This window comes from Astyanax mexicanus, chromosome 22, assembly GCF_023375975.1.
Source record: "Astyanax mexicanus isolate ESR-SI-001 chromosome 22, AstMex3_surface, whole genome shotgun sequence".
In the NCBI taxonomy this organism is placed as follows: domain Eukaryota; kingdom Metazoa; phylum Chordata; class Actinopteri; order Characiformes; family Acestrorhamphidae; genus Astyanax; species Astyanax mexicanus.
The window spans coordinates 31816878-31832113 of NC_064429.1; the positions used below are offsets into that span (position 1 = coordinate 31816878).

General features: G+C 38.2%; 1 protein-coding gene across 3 annotated transcripts in view; it reads left to right on the forward strand.

Moving 5' to 3' along the window:
- lrrc74b (leucine rich repeat containing 74B) overlaps positions 1-15236 on the forward strand; it is a 45596-nt gene that overhangs the window by 6570 nt on the left and 23790 nt on the right. For 2 of the 3 annotated variants that reach the window (XM_049470519.1, XM_049470517.1), the window contains exons 3-5: positions 4178-4320; positions 4480-4612; positions 11522-11728. In XM_049470519.1, the coding sequence (XP_049326476.1) occupies positions 4178-4320; positions 4480-4612; positions 11522-11728 (483 nt within the window). The remainder of the gene's footprint in view (positions 1-4177; positions 4321-4479; positions 4613-11521; positions 11729-15236) is intronic. The other variant, XM_049470518.1, reaches the window with a different exon arrangement.

Below are 15236 nucleotides of genomic sequence, written 5' to 3' on the forward strand. Positions count from 1 at the left end.
TCCCTCATCTGCTGACTTGCTACAGGTTGTAGGTCCCTTCCTCAGACGAAGTCTACTGGCTAATCCTGCTGTGTACGAAGTCCGCACCACACATACTTTTTAATACCCTTGATTTCAGACAAAACAAAACAAAGTAACAGGTGTCCCAACACCCTTGCCCATTCTGTAGTTACAGATCCCTTCCTCAGATGAAGTCTACTGGCTAATCCTGCCGTGTACAAAGCCAGCACCACACATTCTTTTTAATACCCTTTTTATTACCACTTTTGCCCATTCAGAGTACTGAAAAGCCTTATTTTACAACCTTTTCCGATTAAATGTTACAGAATAAGAAAAAATATATATGCAAAAAAAGGTTTAAAAGCTCATCTGCTGACTTGCTACAGGCTGTAGTTACAGATCCCTTCCTCAGACGAAGTCTACTGGCTAATCCTGCTGTGTACGAAGTCAGCACCACACATACTTTTTAATACCTTTGATTTCAGACCATACAAAACAAACAAGCAGGCTTCCCATCACTTTTGCACCTTCAGTATACTGACAAGCTTATAAAGGCTTTTCCCATTAAATGTTACAGTATAAGAAAAAAATATGCAGAAAAAAAGTATTAAAAGCTGTAATTAATTGTGTTCCTAGCTGCAAAACTAGGAACATTTTCTGCAATTTTACAGGCTAATCCTGTCGTGTACAAAGTCAGCACCACACATTCTAATTTAATACCCTTGATTGCAGACAAAACAAAACAAATAAACAGGTGTCCCAACACCCTTGCCCATTCTGTAGGTACAGATCCCTTCCTCAGACAAAGTCTACTGGCTGCTAATCCTGTCAGTACCACACATTTTAATCGAATACCCTTGATTTCAGAAAAAAACAAAACAAATGAACATTTTTGCCCATTCAGTGTACTGACAAGCTTTTTTTTTTTACAACCTTTTCCAATTAAATGTTACAGTAAAAGAAAAAAAAAAATATATGCAAGAATATAAGGATTAAAACTCAAATCAGGGAGAAAATCAGGGACAAATATGTAAAAAAGTTATATAAGTATATACAGTATGTATATATAATTATTAACTACAGAAAAAAAACAGTAATTAAAGGAAATTGCCTTTTAAAACAAAACATGCAAAACATGTTCATGAAGTTCTTTACACAAAATAACTCTTGCATGCCATGTATACGCTGAGCGTTTAAAACACAATAGAGTTAGCTACATAAAGCTACTTCATGCTTGACTGTGATAGAAACACTCAATGAAACTCATTATTTGGAAGTTACCACATCTCCCACATCTGCTGACTAGCCACAGTAGGTACTGTAGGTACAGATTCCACCCTCAGACAAAGTCTACTGGCTAATCCTGCTGTGTACGAAGCCAGCACCACACATTCTAATTTAACACCCTCTAATTTAACACCAAAACAAAACAGATGAGCAGGTGTCCCAACACGTTTGCCCATTCAGTGTACTGACAAACTATATATATATATATATATGTGTATATATGGTGTCACGTGGGCCAGATGAGACGAGAGACACTCACAGATACTTAACATAAAGTTGATTTATCAAATGATTCAGCTTAATTGAGTTATGTGGGACAGGTTTAGGTAATAATAAAAAAGGGCAGCAAGATACAACAACATAACAGGGAGAGCAGGCAAGGAGGTCATACACAGGATATCAAAAAACATTGTCAAAATTAGAAAACAGGGTCGGCAACTGGTAAAAAAAACATACAATACAGAGCTAGGCAAAAAGAGTAGCCAATAATACAAAAACGGCTCAGTAACAAAGTAGCAAAAATACAAAAGAAATGCAGAGAAATAAAGCTAGGGGTCCAGGTTCAATGCTTGACAAGGACTAAAGGAAACAGAGGGTATTTATACAAGGGAAACCAGGTGATAGCAATCAAAAGCTGGGCAAGCGCAGAAGCGTCACGATGTCCGGGAGGTTAGACGCAGGTACAACCTGGGAAACGTATTCTTTAGAGCGAGAAATAGAGTCTGTGCTTTATACATACATTTTATCTGGTCATTTTATCAGAAACAGCTTTCATATCGATGCTCTTTTGTAGGTAAACAGTGACAAATGTGAACATCTTTCCATATAATTGAGTTTAAGCCAATCTAAGCCCATAACAGTCTCCTTACACAAACAGATGGCAGTAGAATAGGTCGTAGTAAAGATCTCAGGATGCTCCTGATGTTTAATGAGGAGGCCTGGCTCCTAATCGACGTTCCTGAAGGTCAAGGCTTTGTGCGGGTTGTGAAGGTCACTGGAGGGTTCAGTGTCCGAGCCTGAGTGGCTGGAGTGATTTAAAGAGCAGGAAATGATGGATCGAATGCCTCTCCCTGCCAGACTGATGAATGAATCTGGGTATGGTGAACGCCAGGAGAACGCCAGGTACCTACTGGACTGCACTGTGCCAACAGGAGTGAACCTGGTGGAGGAGAACTGGGGCATCTTAGATAAAGAGAGTTTGTGCTTCTAACTTTAGGGGAAGCAGTATATATATATACAGTACGGGCCAAAAGTTTGGACACACCTTCTCTTTTTCAATGCGTTTTCTTTATTTTCATGACTATTTACATTGTAGATTCTCACTGAAGCATCAAAACTATGAATGAACACATGTGGAGTTTTATGTGCTTAACAAAAAGTTATATTCTAGTTTCTTTAAAATAGCCACCCATTGCTCTGATTACTGCTTTGCACACTCTTGGCATCATTCTCTCAGTGAGCTTCAAGAGGTGGCCACCTGAAATGAAAAGTTGTCCAACAGTCTTGAAGGAAGGAAGGAGTTCCCAGAGGTGTTTATTAGCACTTGTTGCTCCTTTGTCTTCTTCACTCTGTGCTCCAGCTCACCCCAAACCATCTGGATTGGGTTCAGGTCCGGTGACTGTGGAGGTTCAGCTCATTTTTATTAAGTACAAAAAACTCCACATGTGTTCATTCATAGTTTTGATGCCTTCAGTGAGAATCTACAATGTAAATAGTCATGAAAATAAAGAACCTCTCTACCAGCATTTAGTTAGGTTAACCAGCTAGTTATTTAACTAACTAGCTAACATAGCTAAAGCTAGATAGCCAGCCAAACAATATTTAAAAAAATACATTTTATCCCCACAGCTACTTTTTATTTGTTAATAAATTAAGAATAGTTATAATAATACTGTGGTTTACCATAATAGGCTACTGCTAGTTACTTAACATAAAAGTCAGCTTCATGGGTTATAATTTAATACAAGTTACTTTAAAAGGGTGCTTGACAGAAAAGCTAAGCTAACCAACTAGCTTACTAGTTAGCTAGGTAGCCAAATTGCATTTAAGGTGGAATGGGAAATTCAAGAAACCAATTTTAGCCTCACAGTTACATTTTATTTGTTAATAATTAAAAACTGTTCTAAAAAGTGTGGTTTACCCCAATACTGCTAGTTAGCTTAAAAAGCCAGCTTCATGTATTATAATTAAATATACCCCAGCTTTGCCATCAAGCTGCCGGTGCTCAGAGGGAGCACAATTGGCCCTACTTCCTCCGGGTGGGTAGATGGCGCTCTCTCCCCACATCACTCCTAGGGTGATGTCTGCAGCACAGGGCGTCTGTGAGCTGATGTATCAGAACAGAGCCGCTGCGCTTTCCTCCAAGCAAACTTCACATGTATCGGAGGAAGCATGTGTTAGTCTTCATTCTCCTGGTATGTTGGGGCATCACTAGTGATAGGGGGAGTCCTAACGAGTGGGTTGGGTAACTGGCCATGTAAATTGGGGAGAAAATGGGAAAATAAATAAATAAATAAATAAAAAATTAAAATAAAAAAATGGCTCCTGACAGAAAAGCTAAGCTATTTAAGGCTAGTTTCACAGATATCAGCCAGTGTTTTAACAAAACAGGGTCTCATACAATATATTTACTATGTGTAGTACAGTTAAGTACACTTAGCACAATTTAAGTAAGATTTTTGTACTATTTTTATACTGTAATTAAAGTATAATAAGTACAAAAAAAAGTTGTTCAATTTTAGCGCTCTTTAAATATACTGATAAATATTAATGTGGCTACACTAAAGAACACTTTAGAGCACTATAGCTTTATAATAATGCTTAATAACCTTTTATCTACTTTTTATTTATGAGGGTTGTCTTGTTTTACGCTGGTTATTTTTTTGTACAGAAGAGAAATCCCGGTATGATCCCACTGCTCAGGCTGGGTACAGGGAGGCGTGTAGGATGCTGGGAGTGATCCCCGTCTCCTGCTTCCTCAGGAACATGCAGCAGAGCGAGCTGAGCCTGGTGCACCACGGCCTCGGTCCTCAGGTACCCTCCCTCCAGATCTCTCAGGATGAGCCTCGCTGCAGGAGCCGCCATGAATAAAAGCACCGCCGGTTTATTTTTATACACCATTGATCACAGAGATAAATAAACAACAGGAGAAATAAAAAAATAAAAAATAAATATGACAACTCTGCTCTGTAGGGTACCGCGGCTCTGGCGGTTCCCCTGGTAACCAATACCTTCATCCTGAAGCTGAATCTGCGAGATAATTGGATGGAAGGAGTGGGCGGGGCAGCCGTGGCCGACATGCTGAAAGAGAACTGTTACATCACAGGTGATCTTCTGACACAGATACACACTTACTATAATATCAGAGAGATAAGAGACGATTCTGGACCAACACTTCAGGCGTTTATGGGTCCGTTATAAAGATGGAAGGTCATATTCTGGTATTATCAGCCAGAACTTGAGTTTAGAAGTTTAGAAACTGCATTTTACAATTTGCCAAAACTTTTACACTTTTAAAAGTCTTAAACAGTTTTTAAAACACCTACAACTAATTGTTTTTTCATTACTTTAAATTGTAGATTAATACAAGTAAAATCATCTAAACTATGCAGAAAACGTATGGAATTATATAGTAAACAGAATATGTTTTCTATTTTAGATTCTTCAAAGTAGCACAAAATGGTTTTACTATTAACAAAACCATAAATACATAGTTTTACTCTAAATACTGACATTAGTACATAGTTTTACAACAAGTAATGCCTTAAGTGCATAGTTTTATTTTGAATATTTTGAGTTTTATTCTAAACACTGCCATAAATACACAGTTTTACTATGAATAAAACCATAAATACACAGTTTTACTATAAATAAAACCACAAATACATCGTTTTTGTTCTAAATAATGCCATAAATATATAGTTATGTTCTGATCACTGCCATAAATACATAGTTGTATAATAAATAATGTCTTAAGTACATAGTTTTTTTTCTAAATAATGCCATAAATACACAGTTTTACTATGAATACTGCCATAAATACAAAGTTTTATTCTGAATACTGCCATAAATACATAGTTTTATAATAAATAAAGCCATACATACATAGTTTTATTATAAATACTGCCATACATACATAGTTTTATTATAAATACTGCCATGCATACATAGTTTTATTATAAATACTGCCATACATACATAGTTTTATTATAAATACTGCCATGCATACATAGTTTTACTATAAATAATGCCTTAGATACATAGTTTTATTCTGAATACTGCCATAAACACAAAGTTTTACTATTAATAAAACCATAAATATATAGTTTTACCATTAATACTTTAACTATAACTACCTCTATAAATAAATAGTTTTATTCTGATTACTGCCATAAATATGTAGTTTATGTTTTAGGTTTAAATTCTTCAAAGTAGCACCTCTTGTTTAGATTAGACAGCTTTTACATATCTTAGCTGAATTTATTTTCTCAGTCAGCTTTATGAGGTAGAGTCACCTGGAATTCAGGCTTTCAGTTAACAGCTGTGCTGAACTCATCAAGAGTTAATTACTTGAATTTCTTGTCTCTTAATAAAGTGTTTGAGAGCATCAGTTAAAGTAAAGTAGTGAAGAGGTAGAGTTACAGGTATACAGTGAATAGTGAATATTTGAGTAATGTTCTAATCCAGATTTAAGAAACAAGAACTACCTAACTAAGTAAAGAATTAGAAAATGACTTTAAGCAATGAAAAATAGACCATTAAAAAACGTAATGATGAAACTGGCACTCATTAGGATCGCACCAGGACTGGAAGAGCAAGAGTGACCACATCTAATTAAATTTGTATGATTGAAGGAGGGATGCTACACAAACTTTATTATCATTATGTTACCAAGTTATAACCAAAGTAATAATGAAATAATGTAAAACACATTAACAATACATCTCAGCATACATTATGAAACCTTTATAGAGTAAAAAGTGCATTTTGATAAAGGTGCATTTTGAGGATTTGTTGAAGTTAAAGGCGTCTCTGTTCTGGAACAGGTGAAGCTTCATATGCCGGATTTCTCCTGCTGATTTTTCTGCATATTACCGGCTGCTCAGTATGTCAGCGCGTTTAATGAAAGGGCGAGATTGGCTTTATTAGGAGGAGAAAAAAGTCCTGTTCTTGTTTAAATAAGACTCACGCAGCTTCTCACAGCGCTGAGCCAGAATTACAGGACAAAACCGGCTGCTCTGTACCGCTCTACCGCCCTGAACCTGCTCACCATTAAACCTGATTACATCCCTCATTTAATTACCACTGATAATAATCACACACATCATTAAAATACACTGTTAGAATTAATACCCACTCTATAGGTCCTAATATAGAGCCCTGTGGGACTCCATCAACTGCCTATTAAATCATTCGCAATAGTGTACATTAGACCTAATTACTTATATAATATAATAAACCAAGGGGTCAATGGGTTTAGAGTACAAAGTAAAGGTTTTTCAATATCAATATCAAAGGTTATGCAAATTTAGAGTTGATTTGAGTTTATTAAATATGAAGAAATGTAGGCAAATATTTTTGCATAGTTAATACATACAGTAGTTTTACTCTGGAGACTGACATAAATGGATAGTTTTAGCATGAATATAATCATAAATACATAGTTTTACTATGAATAAAACTATAAATACATAGTTTTACTCTGAATACTGCCATAAATTTATAATTTTACTATGAATAAAACAATAAATACATAGTTTTACTCTGTATACTGACATGAATATATAATTTTACTATGAATAAAACAATAAATACATAGTTTTACTCTGTATACTGACATAAATATATAATTTTACTATGAATAAAACCATAAATACATAGTTTAACTCTGAATACTGACATAAATGCATTGTTTTAGTATGAATAAAACCATCAATATATAGTTTTACTCTGAATACTGCCTATATAGAAAGTTTTACCATGAAAAAACATAAATATATAGTTTTACTTCAAGTACTGCAACAATTACATAGTTTGATCCTGAATACTGACATAAATATATTTAGTTTTACTGTAAATACTGCCATATTTTTTACTCTAAAATCTGCCATGAATACAGTTTTAGTATACATACTACCATAAATATATAGTTGTAGTATGAATACTGCCATAAATACCTAGTTTTGCTATGAATAATGCCATACATATATAGTTTTACTGTAAATACTGCCATAAATACATAGTTTTACTCTGAATGATGACATAAATGCATAGTTTTAGTATGAATAAAACCATTAATACACAGTTTACTTTAAATACTGCCATATATACAAAGTTTTACTATGAAAAAAACATAAATATATAGTTTTACTTCTGTAACAATTACATAGTTTGATTCTGAATACTGACATACATATATTTAGTTTTACTGTAAATAGTGCCATATTTTTTTACTCTAAAAACTGCCATGAATACATAGTTTTAGTATACATACTACCATAACAAAGCAGACTTTATCGCCTCTTATGCAAATCATCTGGCCTTACAACTGCTGGCCCTGACTGAAACTTGGATCAAACCTGAAAACACTGCTACTCCGGCGGCTCTTTCCAATAATTACTCCTTCTCCCATACTTCTCGTCCCTCAGGACGAGGAGGTGGAACGGGCCTATTAATCGCTAATGGCTTAAAACATACTCCACTATTACCTGCAAACTCATACAGTTCATTTGAGTATCATGCCACACTGGTTAATACTCCAGCAAAACTTGCCATTATTGTTATCTACCGTCCTCCTGGACAAATGGGCGAGTTCACACACGAACTTGACATGCTACTGTCTTCTATCCCTGAGCAAGATTGTCCCATGCTCATTCTAGGGGATATGAACATCCACAACGACAGTACCAACTTTACAGACTTCTCATCCCTCATGCAGTCTTTCGAACTGGAGCAGGTCCCCAGCCCTCCAACACATAAAGCTGGCAAACATCTAGACCTGATCTTCACTCGTAACTGTGACACCGACTCTTTAACTGTCACTCCTTTGCACCTCTCGGATCACTACTTCATGAAACTCAATATTCATATTTCAAACAAACCCACGGCTACTCCTACGATGGTCTCGTTCCGCCGAAATTTACGAGATATCTCAGCAGACCAGTACTCCTCGCTGGTGACTGACAACATGCCCCCACCAGGCTCATTTTCATCACTCAATGTAAATGATGCCACCGATACACTCTGCTCCACACTAAGCTCCTGTTTGGACAACCTCTGTCCTCTTACATCTCGAGCCATTAGCTCTAGCAAACCGCAGCCATGGCTAAAAAATAACTCACTCAGGGAACTACGTTCCAAACTCCGAGCTGCCGAAAGAAAATGGCATAAAAACCAAAAACAAGCAGACCTAAAAAACTACCAACTGCTCCTGGCTTCCTTCTCAGCCAGCATCACGACTGCTAAAGCTGAATTTTATCACAATAAATTCAGCTCCCTCACAGACTCCCGGAAACTATTTGCTACTTTTAAATCACTACCTAACCCTCCGCCTCCTCCTCCGGCTACATGCCTTACTGCTGAAACACTTGCATCATTCTTTACTGGAAAAGTGGCAGCTATCAGCAACCAGTTTACTGATGTAACATGTAGCAGTCCTACTACATGCTCTGCAGACCGGTGTCCCTCCACCGAAGGCGTTGCGCTCTCCTCGTTCACTCCTCTCACTGAGAACGAGACACTGGCTCTCCTAACACGTAGCCGTCCTACTACGTGTCCGCTTGACCCAATTCCCTCAAACTTACTACAAACCACCGCACCTGCAATCATTCCGGCTATCACTCACACCATCAATGCCTCTTTATCTTCTGGTGTTTTCCCAACTGCTTTCAAACAAGCACATGTGACACCACTGCTTAAAAAGCCTTCTCTCAACCCCGCCCAGGTTGATAACTACAGACCGGTCTCACTACTACCCTTTCTCTCTAAAACACTCGAGAGAGCAGTTTTAAATCAGGTCTCTGGCTTCCTCACCCAAAATGACCTCCTGGTCCAGAACCAATCTGGTTTCAAAAAAGGACACTCTACCGAGACGGCTCTGTTGTCTGTGACTGAAGCGTTGAAAACTGCTAGAGCTGCAGGCCAGTCCTCAGTGCTCATTCTGCTGGACCTCTCGGCCGCCTTCGACACGGTCAACCACGACTTCCTCCTAACCATACTTTCAAACATGGGGATCTCAGACAATGTGCTGTCATGGTTTAGATCATACCTCACTGGGCGCTCGTTCAAGGTGTCGTGGCAAGGACAGCTGTCCTCAGCCCACTCCCTATCCACTGGGGTTCCCCAGGGTTTGGTACTGGGTCCCCTTCTCTTCTCAATATACACTGCCTCTCTTGGTCAGGTTATCCACTCACATGGCTTTTCCTACCATTGCTTTGCTGATGACACCCTGATGACACCCGGCTATACCTGTCATTCTCACCTGAAGATAACTCAATCTCTGCACGGATTTCGCAGTGTCTCTCTGACATATCCTCTTGGATGAAGGAGCATCACCTTCAATTAAATCTCTCAAAGACTGAACTTCTGGTCATACCAGCAAAACCATCTTTTCAACACAACCTCTCTATAAGCATCGACTCTCTCTCTCTCTCACCGACAAAGGTTGCTAGGAACCTGGGTGTTATGGTTGATGACCAACTCTCCTTCACGCACCATGTGGCCTCGGTTGCTCGGTCCTGCCGCTTCGCGCTTTATAACATCAGGAAAATTAGACAGTTTCTGAAGCAACAGGCCACCCAACTCCTGGTACAAGCAGTCGTCATCTCACGCCTCGACTACTGCAATGCCCTGCTAGCTGGCCTCCCGGCCTGCGTAGTAAAACCACTCCAGATGATCCAGAACGCAGCAGCATGTCTGGTCTTCAACCAACCAAAACGGGCACATGTCACCCCGCTGCTCATTGAGCTCCACTGGCTACCAGTTGATGCTCGCATCAAATTCAAAACTCTTACAATCGCCTACAAGGTGATGACAGAACAGGCTCCTTCCTACCTGCACTCGCTCCTGAAGGCTTACGCTACCTCCCGGCCGCTGCGCTCCTCCAGTGAACGTCGCCTCGCTTTGCCAAACATTCACACAAAGCAATCCAGACTGTTCTCATACAGAGTTCCCCAATGGTGGAACAAACTACCCTCCACTACCAGATCAGGAGAATCTCTCGCTATCTTTAAGAAACTCCTGAAGACAGAGCTCTTCAAAGAGCACTTACTCTCCTAACACCTCTAACACACTAACTCCTTCTAACCCAATTTCCTTCTTCCCCTCCTTCACTTCTCTATCCCTTTATTTCCGTTCGACCTCCTTTAAGCCCTATCTAAAAATGGGTTATCTAAATTCCTATTACTTTTGCACTTCATTATTGTAAGTCGCTTTGGACAAAAGCGTTTGCCAAATGAAATGTAATGTAATGTAATGTAATAAATATATAGTTGTAGTATGAATACTGCCAATAATACCTAGTTTTGCTATGAATAATGACATATATTGTTTTACTGTAAATACTGCCATAAATACACAGTTCAACCATAAAGAATGCAATAAATACATCGTTTTACTCTAAAAAAACACCATAAATACATATTTTACTCTAAATACCACCACAAATACAATGTTTTACTGTGAATACAGCCATAAATGCATAGTTTTAGTATGAATAAAACCATCAATACATAGTTTTACTCTAAATACTGACACAAATGCACAGTTTTAGTATGAATAAGATCACAAATACATAGTTTTACTTTAAATACTACCATGAATACATAGTTTTATTATACATACTATCATACATATATAGTCGCTCTATGAATACTGCCATAAGTACCTACTTTTGCTATGAATAAAATGACATACATATATAGTTTTACTGTAAATACTGCCATAAATACACAGTTCAACTATAATAAATGCCATAAATACATAGTTTTATACGTATTTTACTTTAAATACCACCAAAAAACACGTAGTTTTAATGTAAATACAGCCATAAATACACAGTTGTAGTCTACACACCACTATAAACATATAGTTTCACTAAAAATGCCACTATAAAACAAATTTTTTACCATAAATACTGCAATAAATATATAGCTTTACTATAAATATGGCTGTATAATATTAATGACATAAAATCTGTTAAAGCAGTTTATTTTACAGCGTATTTTTTTTCTTTCAGAAATAGACCTGTCTGAGAACCAGTTGGGCCAGTATGGAGTGAAGGCCGTGTCCAGTATGCTGCTGGAGAACACCACGCTGGTGTCTCTGAACCTCTCGGGGAACGGTCTGGAGGAGAAAGCAGCCGAGCACCTGGCCGAGGCTGTGACCCGGAACCAGAACCTGCAGCACCTGGATCTGAGCCACAACCGACTGGGAGAGACAGCAGGTACAACCTGAGCTCCACTGATCTGTTCTTCAGTGTACAGTACCAGTCAAAATTTGGACACACCTCTACACATTCAATATGTTTCTTTATTTAAATATTTTTTTTACATTGTAAATTTAATATTGAAGACTAAATTCAATAGATTAGTGCATTGGGTTTCTAATTCAAAGGTTGTAAGTTTTCCTACCATTGCTTTGCTGATGACACCCAGCTATACCTGTCATTCTCACCTGAAGATCACACTGCACAGATATCACAGTGTCTCTCGTTATCTTTAATAAACTCCTGAAGACAGAGCTCTTCAAAGAGCACCTACTCTCCTAACACCTCTAACTAACTACCTTCTACTACCAGATCAGGAGAATCTCTCACTATCTTTAATAATAAACTCCTGAAGACTGAGCTCTTCAAAGAGCACTTACTCTCCTAACACCTCTAACTAACTACCTTCTACTACCAGATCAGGAAAATCTCTCACTATCTTTAATAATAAACTCCTGAAGACTGAGCTCTTCAAAGAGCTCTTACTCTCCTAACACCTCTAACAAACTACCTTCTACTACCAGATCAGGAGAATCTCTCGCTATCTTTAATAAACTCCTGAAGACTGAGCTCTTCAAAGAGCACTTACTCTCCTAACACCTCTAACTAACTACCTTCTACTACCAGATCAGGAGAATCTCTCACGATCTTTAATAATAAACTCCTGAAGACTGAGCTCTTCAAAGAGCTCTTACTCTCCCAACACCTCTAACTAACTACCTTCTACTATCAGATCAGGAGAATCTCTCGCTATCTTTAATAAACTCCTGAAGACTGAGCTCTTCAAAGAGCTCTTACTCTCCCAACACCTCTAACTAACTACCTTCTACTATCAGATCAGGAGAATCTCTTACAATCATTAATAAACTCCTGAAGACAGAGCTCTTCAAACAGCACTTACTCTCCTAACACCTCTAACTAACTACCTTCTACTACCAGATCAGGAGCATCCCTCACTATCTTTAATAAACTCCTGAAGACAGAGCTCTTCAAAGAACACCTACTCTCCTAACACCTCTAACTACCTTCTACTACCAGATCAGGAGAATCTCTCACTATCTTTAATAATAAACTCCTGAAGACTGAGCTCTTCAAAGAGCACTTACTCTCCTAACACCTCTAACTAACTACCTTCTACTACCAGATCAGGAGAATCTCTCACTATCTTTAATAAACTCCTGAAGACTGAGCTCTTCAAAGAGCACTTACTCTCCTAACACCTCTAACCAACTACCTTCTACTACCAGATCAGGAGAATCTCTCACTATCTTTAATAAACTCCTGAAGACAGAGCTCTTCAAACAGCACTTACTCTCCTAATACCTCTAACTAACTACCTTCTACTACCAGATCAGGAGAATCTCTCACTATCTTTAATAATAAACTCCTGAAGACAGAGCTCTTCAAAGAGCTCTTACTCTCCTAACACCTCTAACTAACTACCTTCTACTACCAGATCAGGAGAATCTCTCACTATCTTTAATAATAAACTCCTGAAGACTGAGCTCTTCAAAGAGCACTTACTCTCCTAACACCTCTAACTAACTACCTTCTACTACCAGATCAGGAGAATCTCTCACTATCTTTAATAATAAACTCCTGAAGACAGAGCTCTTCAAAGAGCTCTTACTCTCCTAACACCTCTAACTAACTACCTTCTACTACCAGATCAGGAGAATCTCTCACTATCTTTAATAAACTCCTGAAGACAGAGCTCTTCAAAGAGCTCTTACTCTCCTAACACCTCTAACTAACTACCTTCTACTACCAGATCAGGAGAATCTCTCACTATCTTTAATAATAAACTCCTGAAGACTGAGCTCTTCAAAGAGCACTTACTCTCCTAACACCTCTAACTAACTACCTTCTACTACCAGATCAGGAGAATCTCTCACTATCTTTAATAATAAACTCCTGAAGACTGAGCTCTTCAAAGAGCTCTTACTCTCCTAACACCTCTAACTAACTACCTTCTACTACCAGATCAGGAGAATCTCTCACTATCTTTAATAAACTCCTGAAGACAGAGCTCTTCAAAGAGCTCTTACTCTCCTAACACCTCTAACTAACTACCTTCTACTACTAGATCAGGAGAATCTCTCACTATCTTTAATAAACTCCTGAAGACAGAGCTCTTCAAAGAGCACTTACTCTCCTAACACCTCTAACTACCTACCTTCTACTACCAGATCAGGAGAATCTCTCACTATCTTTAATAATAAACTCCTGAAGACTGAGCTCTTCAAAGAGCACTTACTCTCCTAACACCTCTAACTAACTACCTTCTACTACCAGAGCAGGAGAATCTCTCACTATCTTTAATAAACTCCTGAAGACTGAGCTCTTCAAAGAGCTCTTACTCTCCTAACACCTCTAACTAACTACCTTCTACTACCAGATCAGGAGAATCTCTCACTATCTTTAATAAACTCCTGAAGACAGAGCTCTTCAAAGAGCACTTACTCTCCTAACACCTCTAACTACCTACCTTCTACTACCAGATCAGGAGAATCTCTCACTATCTTTAATAATAAACTCCTGAAGACTGAGCTCTTCAAAGAGCACTTACTCTCCTAACACCTCTAACTAACTACCTTCTACTACCAGAGCAGGAGAATCTCTCACTATCTTTAATAAACTCCTGAAGACTGAGCTCTTCAAAGAGCTCTTACTCTCCTAACACCTCTAACTAAGTACACAGAAAAAAATAAATCTGAGCGTTAGTAAATGTAACGTAATTAAATCTGTGATATAAACAACAGAAAAATATGTTTCTACCTTTACATGAATATATCTACATTTTTATTACTCCACATTTGTTCAAAATACAAGACATTGTATATATTTTTTTCTTAATATAATTTATTTATGTTATCCCAACAAATCTTTTTAGGTACACAACAAATCTGCACAACAAACACAAGTCTTGTTATATTTACTAGGGTTTTAGTCACTACCTGTGTCAATGCTCTTTCTACAGTGTTGGTTCATGCAGCTTTCCTATAGGCTCCTGGTACCATATATTTGCATATTGGGTGTGGCCTCTCCTCTACTTACCATCTCTGTGTTGTCTGTTGCCCAAAGCTACCTTATCCTGGGCGTGCAGTAATTATAATATACATGTTGATTGGCAGGTCTCAGTGTTGTAGAGCTGTAAGAGCACATTCACTTTATTCTGTGTTCCTAGTGATCACAGTCTGCTGGCTTTGAGCTACAGAGTTTACTCCTGTACTGCTCCAGTATTATACTGTCAGTATTGGCAGTTAAATAATAATATACTAAATATGTTGAGAATAGGGGTGGCACAGTGGCGCAGTGGGTAGCACTTCCGCCTCACAGCAAGACGGCCTGGGTTCGATTCCCGGCTGGGGCAACCCGGGTTTTTCTGTGTGGAGTTTGCACATTCTCCCTGTGTCTGCGTGGGTTTCCTCCGGGTGCTCCGGTTTCCTCCCACAGTCCAAAGACG